The sequence below is a fragment of the Tiliqua scincoides genome, chromosome 9 (genome assembly GCF_035046505.1).
Source record: "Tiliqua scincoides isolate rTilSci1 chromosome 9, rTilSci1.hap2, whole genome shotgun sequence".
In the NCBI taxonomy this organism is placed as follows: Eukaryota; Metazoa; Chordata; class Lepidosauria; order Squamata; family Scincidae; genus Tiliqua; species Tiliqua scincoides.
Genome location: NC_089829.1, coordinates 17634693 through 17649930, shown reverse-complemented (window position 1 = coordinate 17649930; position 15238 = coordinate 17634693). Strand labels below are relative to the sequence as shown.

The 15238-nt window shown below is 47.1% G+C and overlaps 1 protein-coding gene across 1 annotated transcript; it reads left to right on the top strand.

Moving 5' to 3' along the window:
• Positions 1 to 1010: 1010 nt before the first annotated feature.
• On the top strand, positions 1011 to 13277 carry LOC136660619 (lysosomal protective protein-like). The gene is made up of 11 exons (XM_066637925.1): positions 1011 to 1183; positions 1901 to 2012; positions 4765 to 4899; positions 5267 to 5425; positions 5674 to 5765; positions 6854 to 6938; positions 7952 to 8101; positions 9588 to 9715; positions 11547 to 11709; positions 12353 to 12442; positions 13191 to 13277. The coding sequence occupies exons 1-11, from the start codon at positions 1011 to 1013 to the stop codon at positions 13275 to 13277; spliced, it is 1374 nt and encodes a 457-aa protein (XP_066494022.1).
• The last annotated feature ends 1961 nt before the right edge of the window (positions 13278 to 15238 follow it).

Genomic DNA, 15238 nt, shown 5'->3' with positions numbered 1-15238 from the left:
GTCCTTGGGTCCAATAAGAAATAATAAATATTGTGTCATTTATAATGCTTTAACACCAGAAGTTAGATACTTCCCCATTGATACTCTCTTTTGCATAGGAAAAAAAAATGCCTCTGACACAGACCCAGACCATGTACCAGAAACCCACATGGCAACTGTCCATGAGACAGCCACGAGCATGTTCCCACAGAATATCCAAGTACCTTTTTGACTTTATTCTGTGAGTTTCAAATCTTCCACATGGCTTTGAATGAATGTCTGATAGGAGAACTCAGGTGCTTTTGAGATTTTGCATCTCGGATGAGGTGAGAGTAAACTCTTGCTGGCTCCTGGAGTCCTCCTTTGCCAGAGTGTATTCTATGGTCTATTCCTCCTTGCTTGTGGGACGTGGGACAAAGTGATTTTTGCTGGATCTTTTGTTCTGTAAACCTGGGAAGGTGGGTGGTAGTCCTGTCAGTACTGCCATTAGGCAGGCCTATTCAGATACAAGTCCCATTGTGGTCAACATTGCTTACTCCCAGGAAAGTGCTAGAGGATTGCTACCCAAGTCACAAGGAAGGAGATTCACAATTCTTCTCACAAACCACCTCTTTTCCCCTTCATCAGTCTCCTTGCTGAAAGCAGCTACATTCCACACTGGACTTCCTCCCATTGTGGATGTACCAGTCTGGACAGCCCTTAACCCTGGACAACACTGGGAGCTGATTCTTACTCCTGAGTCAGAGCATCTCTTCGTGCTCACAGCCCTGCTGAAAAAGTGCTTGAGCCCCAGCCTGCCTGAGGCTGGAGGTGGTTTTGTTAAACAAGCAAAAGAAAGGTGACATTTCAGGGTGATTTCTTTCCTTCCAAACAAGCCCCGCGCGTGCTATGCTGGTACAACAAACAGCTCTATACTTAACAAAAGATTATTGTTGATTAGTTAGGGGCTCTCAGGAGAGCAAGAGGAGCAAACGCAATATAAGGTGGCTTGAGAGGCCAGCTGCTCCATTGGTAACCTGTGCCACTACATCATGATGCGCCCCCTTTGCAGCGTCTCACTGGTCTTCAGCATCTTTTTAGGCCTCGGCCTGGGGCAGTATCTTCCAGACCTTGTCACTTCTCTGCCAGGGCTTTCAGAGACACCTGCCTTCCAGCAGTGGTCAGGCTACCTCCAAGCAGGGTCTGGTCAGTATTTTCACTACTGGTAAGTGGAAGAGGGGGTGGGGGGCGTGAATCAGTAAATAAGAGAGGATGCATTTAGCTGCCTCTTGCTATTTATGTGGCCGCCCCTGCAGAAGCATTAAATTTTTTTAAATCTATGCATATTTAAAATTGCCTGTTGCAGCTAAATGATTGTCTACGCTAAATAAGATGGTGCAATCAGGCACCAGCTGAGTTCGCGACTAGTTGATCAAAATGGCTCTTCCATTTCAAGAGAAGCCTGAGAACTGAGCCTCAGCTTCTCAGGGTGGTTTCACAGCTGGACTGCCCTAAAACAGCTTGAGAACGAGTCAATCGCTTGGAGCATGATGTTGGCAACACAGACACAATCTGGCACTGCTTTATTTTATGATATCCCATTCTGCCTTCCATGTTTCCCTGCAATTTTCCATCCTATCACAAGCCCAATCCTAATTAAAACAGCAGCAGATTGGTGGGTGGCACCCACCTCTGCCCCCCTGTTGCATCCAGTGGGAGGAGCAGAGGCTGATCCATCACTTGGTAAGGGCCGGGGTTGCATTTGACACACTGCCTCAGGCACAAGGAGGTCTTGGCCTGGCTTTATGATCACTTAGCTACAGCCTCTCTCTCCCCCCCCCCCCCAATTCCAGGATAATTCTCAAACTCTTTTCTGGTCGTCATCTGCCGTATCCATCCATCTGTGTCCTTCTGTTTTCTCTCCCTCCTTCCACTCCTGCAGGTTTGTGGAGTCTCAGGGCAACCCAGCTACTGACCCTGTGGTGCTCTGGCTCAATGGGGGACCTGGCTGCAGTTCCATGGAAGGTTTTCTGGCAGAGAATGGACCTTTCCATGTGAGTTTCTGTGGTCTGGCTGCTCTCAATGTAGATGGGGAGGGGGAGGAACTGAAACCTGCCAGTGTGGGAACTTGGCCCTGCGCTATGGTCCATGCTGGAGTCCAAGTCTACCTGAAAGCAATTCCCATTTGCCCTGGAAAGCTTTTGCCCTTGTGCCAGATGCATGGAGGCTGCTTGGAGCCACTCGGCCATGAGGAGAAGAGTGCTTTGTATATGCTCAGAGTCATCCTTTTCAAGGTTGTTGCTTTATGCATTTCAGTATGTCACAGACAAGAGGCTCTAGTTATAACCAGGCGACCTCTCCACTCAGGCTACTTCAGACCCTACTCTTTGGGAATGGGCTGGTATAGATTCTGCTGGATCTCTTAATTCCTATTGCTAGGATAGCAATTCCTATCTGCACCAGGTATGCTGAGCTCTTCCCTTGAAAGAGCTATTCAAGTGTCTGTAGCTCTGAACCACCTTTCAGAGCGTGATACCATAGTCTTTTGAGACTGAAGGTTGCCAACTACAGCTCTGACAATTGGCTGCACTTGTGTTTAAAGTGGCCCAAGTTTAAACACAAACAAAAAATTGGTCACTTGTGTTTAAAGTGGCCCAAGTTAAAATGCAAGGGGGGTGCAAGGATAAATAGAATTCTAGACGTAGGGGAGTGACAGTGAGACACAGGTATCTTGTGGTCTTTTGTGCAAACTGAGGCATCTGGTGGGCCGCTGGGAGATACAGGAAGCTAGACTAGATGGGCCTGGGCCTGATCCAGCAGGGCCCTTGTTATGTTCTTACTCTTGTCAGAGTGCTAGCAGAGCACTCCAAAGCCAGAGCACTCAGCCTCCATTTGGAATCCCCTCTGTCTTCCAGCCATCCCCCCCATAGCTTTGTGTCATCAGCAGATTTGACAAGCATTCCCTCTATCCTGTTGTCCAGGTAATTTATTAAAATGTTGAATAGTACAGGGTCCATAACTGAGGCCTGTGGCACTCAGCTTGATACCTTCTTCATAGGGAAGGTATCCTTTATAGGGATACCTTTATCCCTATAAAGGGAGCCATTTAGTGGCACTCACTGGGAATGGTTGTTTGACCAGGTTTGAACCCACCTAAAAGCAGTATCTATCCCACATTTTATCCATCATGGGAGATTCAGCCAAATGCTTTGCTGATATCTAGGGACACCATGACCATGGCAGTCCCACAATCCCCAAGAGACTAGTCATGCTATCAAAGGAGGAGATGAGATTAGTCTGGCATGATTTGTGTGGCAAGTCTCCCAGCTTTTCTTCTCATGGGAACTGTTTCAAACTGTGTGTTCTGTACCTCACTTTCAGAATACCCCATATGTCTTGGACTCTCTTCCCCTTTAGCAGTTCTGGCCATGGGATAAGACTTAATTGTCTTTTTAACCCACTAACTTCAGCTCTCATGAAATCCAAAGTACATTATCCAGCTACCTTTAGCTTTACTTTCCCCTGATAGCAGCAATTCCAAGACTATGTAGTCACTTTCGTCCAAAGTCCCTGCTGCTTTCACTTCCTCGACCAATCCTTCTCTGTTGATAAGTCCAGGACAGCCAACCCCCTTGATCCTTCATTTTCTGAATGATAAAGCTGTCAGCAAGGCAAGTGAATAATTTTTTGAACCTCCCTCTCTTAGGCAAGGTAAAATTCCCACAGATATCAGGATAGCTGAAGTTAGATAACAAGATAGCACAGATAGCAGGATAGCTGATAGCCCATTACCACTATGGCTTAAAAGTTTTCTAAACTGCCCCTCCAGACCTCTATTAGGGCAGTGGTTTTCATAATTTTTACTGCCATTTTGTCCGCCTCAGTGACTGCGTTGTGCCCCAGAATGCCTTGCAGTTTCTGGGTAGAGCCAGCCCTGTGACCCACCAAAAATTGGGTTGCGACCCACTTGTGAGTTGCGACCCACTTCCTTATGAGGAAAGGCTACGGCGTTTGGGCCTCTTCAGCCTAGAAAAGAGACACCTGAGGGGGGACATGATTGAGACATACAAAATTATGCAGGGGATGGACAGAGTGGATAGGGAGATGCTCTTTACACTCTCACATAATACCAGAGCCAGGGGACATCCACTAAAATTGAGTGTTGGGCGGGTTGGGACAGACAAAAGAAAATATTTCTTTACTCAGCGTGTGGTCGGTCTGTGGAACTCCTTGCCACAGGATGTGGTGCTGGCGTCTAGCCTAGACGCCTTTAAAAGGGGATTGGACAAGTTTCTGGAGGAAAAATCCATTACGGGGTACAAGCCATGATGTGTATGCGCAACCTCCTGATTTTAGAAATGGGTTATGTCAGAATGCCAGATGCAAGGGAGGGCACCAGGATGAGGTCTCTTGTTATCTGGTGTGCTCCCTGGGGCATTTGGTGGGCCGCTGTGAGATACAGGAAGCTGGACTAGATGGGCCTATGGCCTGATCCAGTGGGGCTGTTCTTATGTTCTTATGTTCTTAACCCAGTTTGAGAACCACTGAATTAGGGTGATGTGCAAGAAACAATAAAAGGATCCAGACCAGACTTTCTCAAGCCAGGAAGGGTCATAGCTGGTACACCAGTTGCCTCCTCTTGCCAAGTCTGTCTTCTCTTGAGCTACTCTTTAAGGGCAGTGCTGGGATAAATTTCCTGCTATGGAAGGCCCAATGAATGGCATGTTCCATTTGGAAGCTGGGGAATAGCTGTGTTGCCGGTGTCCTCCCCTCGTGATGGTGACTCTTTTTGTCTCTTTTTTGTAGCTGAACAATGATGGAACACTTTACCTGAATCCCAGCAGCTGGAACAAGGTAGCCAACATGCTGTATGTGGAATCCCCTTCTGGTGTTGGCTATTCATATGACATCACTGGCAACAACCCCATCAATGATGCCCAAGTGAGTTCCTTTTTGAAAATGAGCCTCTGGTCACATCCCATGCCACTCATCTCATCTAACAAGTCCAAGGTGCAATGAAGGGGTGGCAGATTTCAGAACACAGTGTGGTTGAACTGATGGAGGGAGGCTAGCCATATTGTAGCAGAGGACAGGCGCAATACAGCCTTTTCATTTGCTGAGGCACAAAAAATCCCCTCCTCTATTTAGCTAGGAGAGATCAGCAGGGGTATGGGCAGGGCAGCATCTTCCCATGGCCTATGAAGTCCTGCCAAGCATATTACATGTGCCTGAAATCTGAGAAAATTCTGTCTGGAAGTCTATTAAGCCAAACCAAGACATTCAGGGGTTGTGGGTTTTTCTCCTTCAGGTGGCCGAGGACAATTACCAGGCCCTCCAGAGCTTCTTTCTTAAATTCCCAAACTTTGTCAACAATGAATTTTACATTTTTGGGGAGAGTTATGGTGGAATCTACATCCCCACCCTCACCTCCAAGATTGTGGAAGGATCAGTAGCAATCAATCTGAAGGTAAACATGACTGCAGCACAACGAATGGATTGGCTGGGGGTGTTGGGGGTGGCTGTGTGGCTGAAACTAATACGTAGTTGGGAGAAACGTGATCAGATGTCATCTTGGTTCTGCAGTTCCTGCAAGCAGCAGCCAGAGGTGGTATGGGGTCCAGGCCTAGGGAAGACTTTCAGTTGTTTATTGCTATAGCCCACCCAAGTGTAGCTCCATTGTTCTCAAGTGTTGCCTTTTGTTATCTGATTCTCCAGGGATTTGGAGTTGGCAATGGCATGACAAGCTATTTTCTCAATGAGCTGACGCTGATGGAATTTGGCTACTACCATGGAGTCTTTGGAGATGAGTGAGTACAGAGGAGGAGGAGGAGGAGGTGGGGACTTGGCTTGACAGTCGTTCATAGCTGTTGCCCCCCACTAAGGGTCAGCAACAGGTGGCAACTAGACCAAATCTGCTCCCCGTATGTGTTCTCCCTGACCCTTGCCACTTGCCAACTCAGGCAAAATGGAGGCTGTGGTAACAGGACTGACTCTCCAAGGCTCTTTCTGGGTGCGCCACCCTTTGTTCAAAACTAGTTTCTGCCCTGACTTTCCTTGCTTTGCTTCATTCAACCTCCAACTCAAGAGCTTGTTTTTCTCTGGCCCAGCTTGGGGCTACCAGCTGTGGGAGCTAAAAGCACATAATCATTCCCAGTGGTGTTGTGGTTACGCCTGCCACTAGAATTTTCTCTAAATGCCACCTCTGCATGTGTACCCCCCATAGATGAAGGGGAAGGTGGGTTGGCAAGCAGAGCATGACATGCAGTCTCCGTCCTCCATGCCACTTACATTTGGAATGAATAGGAGCAGTGGGTGTTGGGAATCCAACATGCATTGCTCCTGTTCATTGCAGACAGAAGCAAGGCAGAGGAGGGAGGCTGCACACTGCGCCCCTGGTAAGCGGAGAGAAGCAGGCAAGCTCTCAATTGCCTGTTCCTGCCCACTTGGTGTTTTCTAGTGTTGCGTATGTGAGGAGAGGTGATCTAGAGTCACAATAGCTTTTGTTTTTCTTTCTCCCCTCTCCCTCCAGGAAGGAGGCTGCTGCAATTCTTTTCAGACTTGCTCCCAGAAAATTGGAATAGGGTCAGTGCCCCTCCCCCACGAAACAGCAGGCTGGAGAGGGCTCCCAACACACAGGCTGGGTACTTGTTCACTCACTGCCCCTCCAAGGTGCTGCTTTCCCATTTCCAGCTTGCTTCACAGCAAGGCTGGCCCTGATCACCAGTAGTCATTCCAGAAATGGTGTTTCCTGCCATGGTGTATCTATTCCAGTCAAGCATGGTTGTGTTGGGTTTAGGATTGCTTGGCGTGATGTGGAGAATTCCCCTCATGTTCTCAGCTTGTCTGAGTCCCAACTGCCTGCCTGATGCACCACCCCTCTTTCTCTGCCCTGCAGCCTGTGGGCATCCTTGAGGGAAAACTGCTGTGAGGAAGGACTTTGCAACTACTCTAATAATGACAATAGTGACTGCATCACAGCGGTGAGCACTTGTCTCTAAAGTATCTTAACCACTACTCTGCCCCCCCCAATAAGCAGAGAGAAGACCAAAGCCAACCTTTTTTTTTTTTTGCATGTGCCCACAAAGTGTTATGTTGTCATAAAGCATATTTGCACCTCCTCTAGAGTTGGCTGGGCCGGTGCAGAGATGCGCACCACCCATGGAGTCTCCACACCGACTTTGATGGGAAGGGTTGCATTGGCCGAGCTCGGCCAACGCAAAGGTCTGGGGTGGGTGAGGAGAAGGTGGGTAGGAGGAAGGAGGGAGGCATTCTGGGGCAAGGAGAGGGCTGTCCCAGGGACGGACGGGAAGCCAGAGGTGGGGCTGAGACCTGGCAGATATTCCAGGTCCTAGCCACCATTCCCCAGCAGCGCGGAGCAGCTGCAAGTCACTCAACTCTCCTTGGACTTATGCCACTTCCAGAGGTGGCACAAGTCCAAGGAGACCCATTAGGGCTGTGGTGGCTTACTCGGGGGTAAGGGGAAGAGTTTCCCCTTACCTCCGGCTGAGCCACTTTGGACCCCTATCTTGGGCTGGATACAGCACAAGATAGGATTGCGCCGTTAGAGTCTCAGTTGCTTTCTCTTTGCCACATAGTGATTTTCCATAGCGTAGCCGAGCAGGTGAGGCTTTAAAAGGTTGTGATTATATTTGCAACAATGTGTATAAAACAGATGTGCTTTAAAAAATCAACATGTGGCAAAGGCTTGCTCAGCCAAAACTAGCCATGCCAAAACCCAACCAGTTTTCACAGACTCCAGTCTTGCCTTTGGGGAGGGTCCACATGTTTAAATTCAGTCTAACCGTGTGCTGGGGTTTAAACTGTGATTGAACAAGCTAAAATCAGGGCAACCGAACGAAATCACAGAGATGATACGTGGCTATTATGGATACGGCCTAACATCTTGCATCTCCTTCCTTGCACATGACCCAATAGATGGATAACTCTGCTCTCCTTTTTCTCCCTGTTTCCATCTCCCATTCCTGCCTCCAAGATATCGGAAGCTTATGGAATCCTCTATGGAATTGGCCTCAACATGTACAATCTCTACGCATCTTGCTGGGGAGGTGCCCACTACCAGACCCGTTATGAAGCTGATCTTTCTAACCTCTTCCGCCAGTATCAGTTTGATGTCCCAGTGCCAGTGAGTGGCTGAGCTGGTTTGTCTCCTGTGACAGCTCTGATGCTTTCCCTGGTCTGAATACTTTGACTGCTCCAACGTCATGGCTCTGCAGCTTAAACGCAAGAGCAAGAAAAGGCTGTAGCTCTGGGAAAGGCTGTAGCTCATCGGAAGAGCTCCTGATTTGCATGTAGGAAGTCTCAGATTTGTTGGCTGGCGTGTCCAGACAGGGATGTGAAATAGATGTCTGAAAACCTGGAGATCAGCTGCTAGTCAGTGTAGATGAGCCAATAGTCTGGCACCATATAAGGCAGAATTCCCTGTAAACAGCCAAAGACTTGGAATGACAACTGACCAAGTGCTGAGCATCCACAGGCCACTGTCAGAGCTGGGGTCTTCTTACTCAGTACCAAATCTAGGTTTTATTGTTCTTCAGTTTAGGGCAATAAAAGACCAGTAACACTGGACAACAATTTTTTTACAAAGGCCATGTCCCCAATATTAGTCATTTCTTATAGATTTTGAGGTGCTCAGGGCAAATAAGACTATAAAAATGCAGAATTGACCACAGTTTGTCAGAGAGCCGCAATAGACAGTTCCATAGACATGTACTGGTAAATGTCCACTTCTTTCCCACCACCTATGTACACAATGTGTAATGTCTCTTAAAATAGAGCCAGTTGACAGATGCTGTTGTCATTTTCATGTTCAGCACATTAAAATTAGAAAAGATTAGCTATTTTCATTTCAGAGGCAAATTGTGCGTTGTAATTAATGTCACCCTGGAGGCATTTCAACCAGCTTTTGATGGGGAAGACAAAACTTCTCCAGAAGTTCTGGAGATGAAGTTCTCCAGAACTTCTCCATGTCATCTCTGCTCTTGATCTGGACAGCATTGCCTATCAGCACTCCAGAGAGTCCCTTAACAAGTTAGCTCACCTTGCAGAGAGATGATGTGGGACTTGAACCAGACACAAAGTCAAGTATCCACTAGACCCAAAAGGGTTGGAATCTGATGGAACTGCAAGACCTTGGAGAGCCAAATTTTGCAAGGTTTCTGACCATCCCTACTAGGACACATTAGGTCTATCCCCATTACCTCTTAAGTTGTCTAGCTGTGTGCCAGTGTCTCAATAGACCATTTCCTGATTACTCACTGTGAACAACATTAGACTCGGCATACAGGCACCATGCTGCCCAGAAACTGAAACCAGGTGGGAATTTTGCTCCTGAAATAGTCAACTATAAATTCCCAACTTCAAATCAAAATAAATGTAGCAGTAAGTGTGGGTTTTTCAAGCATGCATGACCAGCTGGGACGTTTTTCTTTCCAAAACTCAAACTAGGCAGTTGTCTCTCATCAAGAAGCAAATGAATGGATTACATTCCAATTGTCATCAGGTTGCCACAATAGAGAGCTTTTTTTTGTCTTGCAGAGCAATGCTTTGGTGTCTTGGTCAGTTTCCCCCAGAAGAATCTGACTTTAATCGCCTCTCACCTTCACTTTCAGAACGTTGGCTCCATCCCAGGGGTGCCAAAATGCTTAAATGCTACTGCTATGTATGTCTGGTTGAACCGCGATGACGTCCGACAGGCTCTGCATATTCCCAGTACTCTCCCAAACTGGGATCTCTGCAGGTGACTTCATGAATATTTCTGCCCAAGGTTGTTGGTGTTGGCACTGGAGGGCTTTTAATATTGCAACCCTAAACATGCTTGCCTGGGAGTAAGACCTATTTAACATACTGGAACCTAGTTCTGGGTAGATATGGCTAGGATTGCAATGTAAGGGGCCTTTATCTGCTACTATAGAACTGATGCACAGCAAGTTAAGATGACTTAGGGTCTCTGCTAGGAATGGGATCCAACCAAAATGCAGATTCCAGAAGAAGCTGTTTCTCCTCTGCTGTTGCTCTGCTCTGCATCTATTTCCTTACTTGTCATGCAGGTTTCCCCCAATCTTTGCAGCCAGTGAATATTTTGTATTGCAGGCAGCATGTTATTGCCCTCTAGCTCTTTTTCCAATTAGAGCTTCAGTCCTCAAGTTACTAGACCTCAATGAGCACTTGGTAGCTTGCTGAATGGCTAGGCAGGATTCTGAACCTTTGTCCCCAGCAGACATTGAAACAACTTGGTAAAAGAGATTTTAGTTCATTAAGTACATAAGGTTACATAAGGCAGCAAATGCTAGAGCAGGGGTGCTCACACTTTTTTGGCTCGAGAGCTACTTTGAAACCCAGCAAGGCCTGGAGATCTACCAGAGTTTTTTTTACAATGTTCGCGCCATCATAACATATACATACATACATCTCTCTATGTACCAATAAATGTGTACAATGTATGTTGGTGTACCTTGAGCCCCACTGAGTATAACAGGACTTACTCCTGAGTAGACATGCCTAGGATTAGGCTGTGAGGCTGCAATCCTAGCCACACTTACCTGGGAGTAAGCCCCATTGAGTACAATGGGCCTTACTCCCAGCATTTCCTCCCAGAGGCACCTGAAGGGGGGGTCAGCACTCCGCGATCTACTCATTTTGCCTCACGATCTACCGGTAGATCGCGATCCACCTATTGAGCACCCCTGTGCTAGAGGCATAAACATCTAGGAAATATCAGCAATAAAATAAAAAAGCTAGCTGGCTGTCTCTATTAATACCTAACTCTCACCTGGGTCAGCTTCTCTTGTAGATCTTTTAGCGCCAGGCTACCTGTGAGGCCAGATGCCCATGGTGGACAACCGAACTCCAGCGTGCAGGATCTTGCACCCAAAAACTCTGCCCAATAAGGACCCGGACACACCCCCTGGGCACTCATTATTATACTTCTCATGCTAATAGTACTGCGGTGACTTCATACTTATTTAGACTGTCCAATCAGAAACTTTTGAGGACAGAACCTTCTTGGAGTGGGTCTGGTTGCTAACCCTCCTAGTTCTTACCCCCCCCAAATGGAGATCCACAGCTACACTATCAGCTTGATAAGGCGCCTTTCTGTCTGCAGAGGTGCTAACATTCCAATGGGTTGTAATTCTTGTTGTCTGTCCTTTCTGGCCAGCAAAGGAGAGACAACAATCTTTTTGTTTGTTTACTCACATTCTTGCAGCTAGGAACTGCTAGCAACTTCTCCATTACTGACTTAGTTTGGTTCAGGCTTCACATGCTAACCAAGGCCTAACATGTACATATCCATGACACCCTGGTATAGCACTGAAGCTACAAATCACAGGTACTTCATCATCCCTAAGTGAGATGGGAGTGAAGACTGCACTGCAGTTATATAGGGTGTCATGTATGGGGGCAGCTAGTGCATACCTGTCTTTGAGTGCTCCTGCAGGTTGGACATGGCACAGAGTCAAGAGGGTGCCCTTGGTTGGTTTAATGGTTGAACAAAAGGGAGAGCAGATGGAGGATCCAGACCACTTCATCCTATTCACTAATTTCAGTTCTCTTCCCACCATCTCATCCAGTTCACAGGTGAGAATTCATTACCAGAGGGTTTATACAGACATGGCCCCCTTCTACAAGTCTCTGCTGGCACACAACCTGCGCGCTTTGGTTTACAGTGGAGATGTGGACATGGCTTGCAACTTCTTGGGGAGTGAAATGTTTGTTGAGTCCTTAAACCAGACGGTAAGTGACTGGGCAAAATGTGTTGATTGGGAGAGAACTTGGGCTTGGAAGACCCAGAAACTATGCAGGCTGAGGGGGGGTGAAGAGTGATTACAGATAGGTTAAAGAGGGTGGATGCAACCTGGAAAAGCCAGAAGCAGTGCAGCCCTTGAATCCCCAGGGGGTCCCACAGGGAAAGTCAACGTATCCAGTTCCCTGCCAAAGCCTGAGATGATTGGATGCAGAGGAGTTTAGGAGCATTAATGAAACATGACAGGGTTTGGGGGATAGCCTTAGTGTAAAATGTCCCTGGAGAGTCAGCCCTGGAGCATTCTTAATGGGAAAGTTCACCAACAAGAGGTCTGCAGGCTGCTGTGTCCCTCATCTCTCCTGCTTGGGCCAGCCCTGCTCCCTTGTTCCTGAGCTTTGTTGCTGGCAGACGAAGAAGAATGTAGGGAAACTAAAGGGTTACCAGTACAATAATCCAGAGACTATTAGCAGGACATGAATGTCTACTGGGAATGACACATCGCTATGTCTGAGTTGGGAGTCACATTCAGGGTGGCTTTTAAGGTGAGGACAAACCAGATCATCATACCAGGACCAGCCTAGATCCTGCTATTTTCTTCTCCACCAGATCTCTTCTTTTTGTTTGGTCTCTTAGGTGCTAAGTGATTATCAGCCCTGGTACTTCCAGGATCAGGTTGCTGGGTTTTTCAAGGAGTACGAGAAGATCACCTTCCTCACCGTGAAGGTCAGTGACTTGGTTACATCCAGCAGGTATTCCCTGAGCTGTTATTTCCAAAGCCCGTCAATGTATTAGTCTTCCTTTTTTCTTTGTACCTCCTCCCAAGGGGTAGTTTGACATTGAAAGGATCTGTGTAGGCCAATGGTCTTCAACCCTTTTCATGCCATGACCCCCAAAATAAATTCATCAATAAAGTATGAGACTTGGGATCCACCACTGATTCCACCCCCCTCCCAGGACCCAATCCACCCATTCCCCCACCCCTACCTGCCACGTTTTCCCAACCTCTTGTGTCTTCACAACAACCCTGTGAGATAGCAACTTGAGCAGGGCTGGCCTTAAGAGCTGCAGGGCAGTGAGGCAGTGCAGGATTATAGCAAGAACTTGGTTAAGATAAAGTTGTATCATGATTGGATTGGATCCAAGCCCTCTCTTGCAAAGGTTTTGAAAGATTGCTGTGACCCCCCCCCAACAGAGGCTTCATGACCCCCTTGGGGTTGTGACCCATAGGTTGAAGAACACTGGTTTAGGCCATACAGTACTCAGAAATGAGAGCCAAGAAGGGATGCTGTCCAATATTGGTGTTTACTTTACCAGTGTCTAACTGCTCAAGGGTTGTGGGGGAGGGGGATCCAGCCAAAATTGCAGGGGGGCTGGCAAGTTTTTCATGCCCTTTATGATACTTTTGACTGGGAAAATGCTTTCAGGCATTTCTATTCCACTCTGTATTCACTGTCTCCCCTTCATGCAACAGGGAGCCGGTCACATGGTTCCTCAATACAAACCTGGACAAGCTTTGAAGATGTTTGAATGTTTCCTCTCCAAAGCATCCTACATCTGATTGGCTTGGGCCTAAAAATCAGGAAAGAAGCCTGAGAAGAAGCAGAAAAAGATTGTCTTCCCTGTGGCTTTGTAATCTCTGCACTACCTCTGTAACACAGTTACACTGCTTAAGCTACATATGGACTGTGTTGATGATTAAAGACTACATAAATCCATTAACCATAGAGACCTGTGTGTGCTTGAGGTTTATTCAGAGTCTGGTAAATAGTCTGTATTTCTAATCCTTGGTGGCTTTCATTGAAATTGGGAACTATGACAGCTCAGTGGGCTGGAGGAGCTCAGAAAGCGGACAATACTGGGTGAAATGTACATCTGCAGGGGTGACACTATGGGCCAACCAAGGATAGACTTGAGCTGAAAATCTCATTAGCTTTGACTGTTCTTTGTTTGACTTATTTTGCTGTTTCTTGCTGCTGCTGTTGTCGTAATCTGTCTTTGGCAGAAAAGGAGGGGTATAAATGTTCTCAGTGTTGCTCCTGTAGGCTCCAATGAACAAGCTGAGTAGATTGTGCAGCATGTGCATGTGTGTGTGGTATGTGATGTGCTTCCCCATCTGAAACCAACAAACATGGAGATTTCAGCAGCTGCAGCACTTTCCATTCTTGCCAGACCAGACACGCCTGCCCAAACTTCCTCTTTGAGATAGCTGCTAATGCTGCAGTCATGCACAGGCTGACCTAGGAGCAGGTTCGGCCCATCCAATAGGTGAGCTGCCCACCTCAGGCATCCGATTTGGAGGCAGTGAAGTCTCCATGATTGAGGTGCTTGTTGTGTTTCCCCAGCCAGAGCAGCACCGACTGCCTCTTCTGCCCCCAAAAATGCCAGACATATCATTCTCTCAGTCTCCTTTTATCTTCACTAAGCCCTGTGGTTCATCTGTAAGAGGTGACTGCCCTGCATCTGAAGTGTGCAGTGTTAGTTCTTTCTGAATGGATAAAAACACAGGGGTCTTCTTTAAGTCTAAATGTGAGCAGTCGAGTCCTACAGTTGCTGCCCCTCCCAGGATTGGCCTGAATGTGGGAACATTGAGAGAGGGGCAGCAACAAGCAGCAGTAGCTGTTTGTGCCCCTTGGGAAAGGAGAATGTGGTTTTACAAAGATATTCTATGAATGTTGAATATTTGATATTCTTCCATGTTGATTTGGTCTGCAATGTTGGGTCCTTCACGTGCTTCTTTTCACAGTGATTTGAAGAAATGACCCAACTACTTCCACCTCAAATACTGATATGATCCCAAGAAGACCAGGAAGGGGGGGGATGAATGGTGTCCCAGCCCCTGAACTTCCCTACATTGGTGCAGTAAACTTTCTGAAGCCATAATGCTACCAGCCCACGCCACATTTCCAGTTTTTCACTGTCTTTTGGCTTTCCCCACAGAATCCTGGGAATTGTAGTTTGGTGAAGAGGCTGAGAATTTTCTGAAAGAAATCAGTTTCCTTACTGCACTACAATTCTCTTGGAGGAAGAACTGGAAGCTTCAATCACTTTGTCTGCAGGGCAGATAAACCCAGAGTTTGTATTGAATATAATAATGAAAGAGTCAAAGGCAATTAAAAAGTAGTTTTAGCAATACATTTATTTTTCTATGTTAAACATTTTAAACTTTTTTATTAGCATCCACTACAAATGAAATGTCAAATAGTCTAGCAAGTAACCCCTGCTGGATGCCCAGAGGAAGGCAAAAAACCTCCAGGACCTCTGGCCAATCTGCCCTGGAGGAAAATTCCTTCCCGACCCCAGAAGTGGCAGTCAGTGCTACCCCGGGCATGTCAGCAAGGGCCATAAGTAAGCCATCTCCTAAACTTCTACTCTGATGTCTTGCAGAGCCTTATGCCTTCCTCTATGGTAGCGGTTCCCAAACTTTTTTACTGGCGGCTCTCTTTACCTGCTGGGCCATTGGCTGTGGCTCCCCCTTAGTGCTACAATCCTATACAGTGTATATAGGGCAGCAGGTTTTTC

Excerpts from the sequence above, each read along its gene's own strand:
- LOC136660619 (XM_066637925.1), top strand. The coding sequence starts at position 1,011 with ATGATGCGCCCCCTTTGCAGCGTCTCACTGGTCTTCAGCATCTTTTTA. Across the intron at positions 2,013-4,764 it reads CAGAGAATGGACCTTTCCAT|CTGAACAATGATGGAACACT; the intron begins GTGAGTTTCTGT and ends TCTTTTTTGTAG. Across the intron at positions 12,443-13,190 it reads TCACCTTCCTCACCGTGAAG|GGAGCCGGTCACATGGTTCC; the intron begins GTCAGTGACTTG and ends TTCATGCAACAG.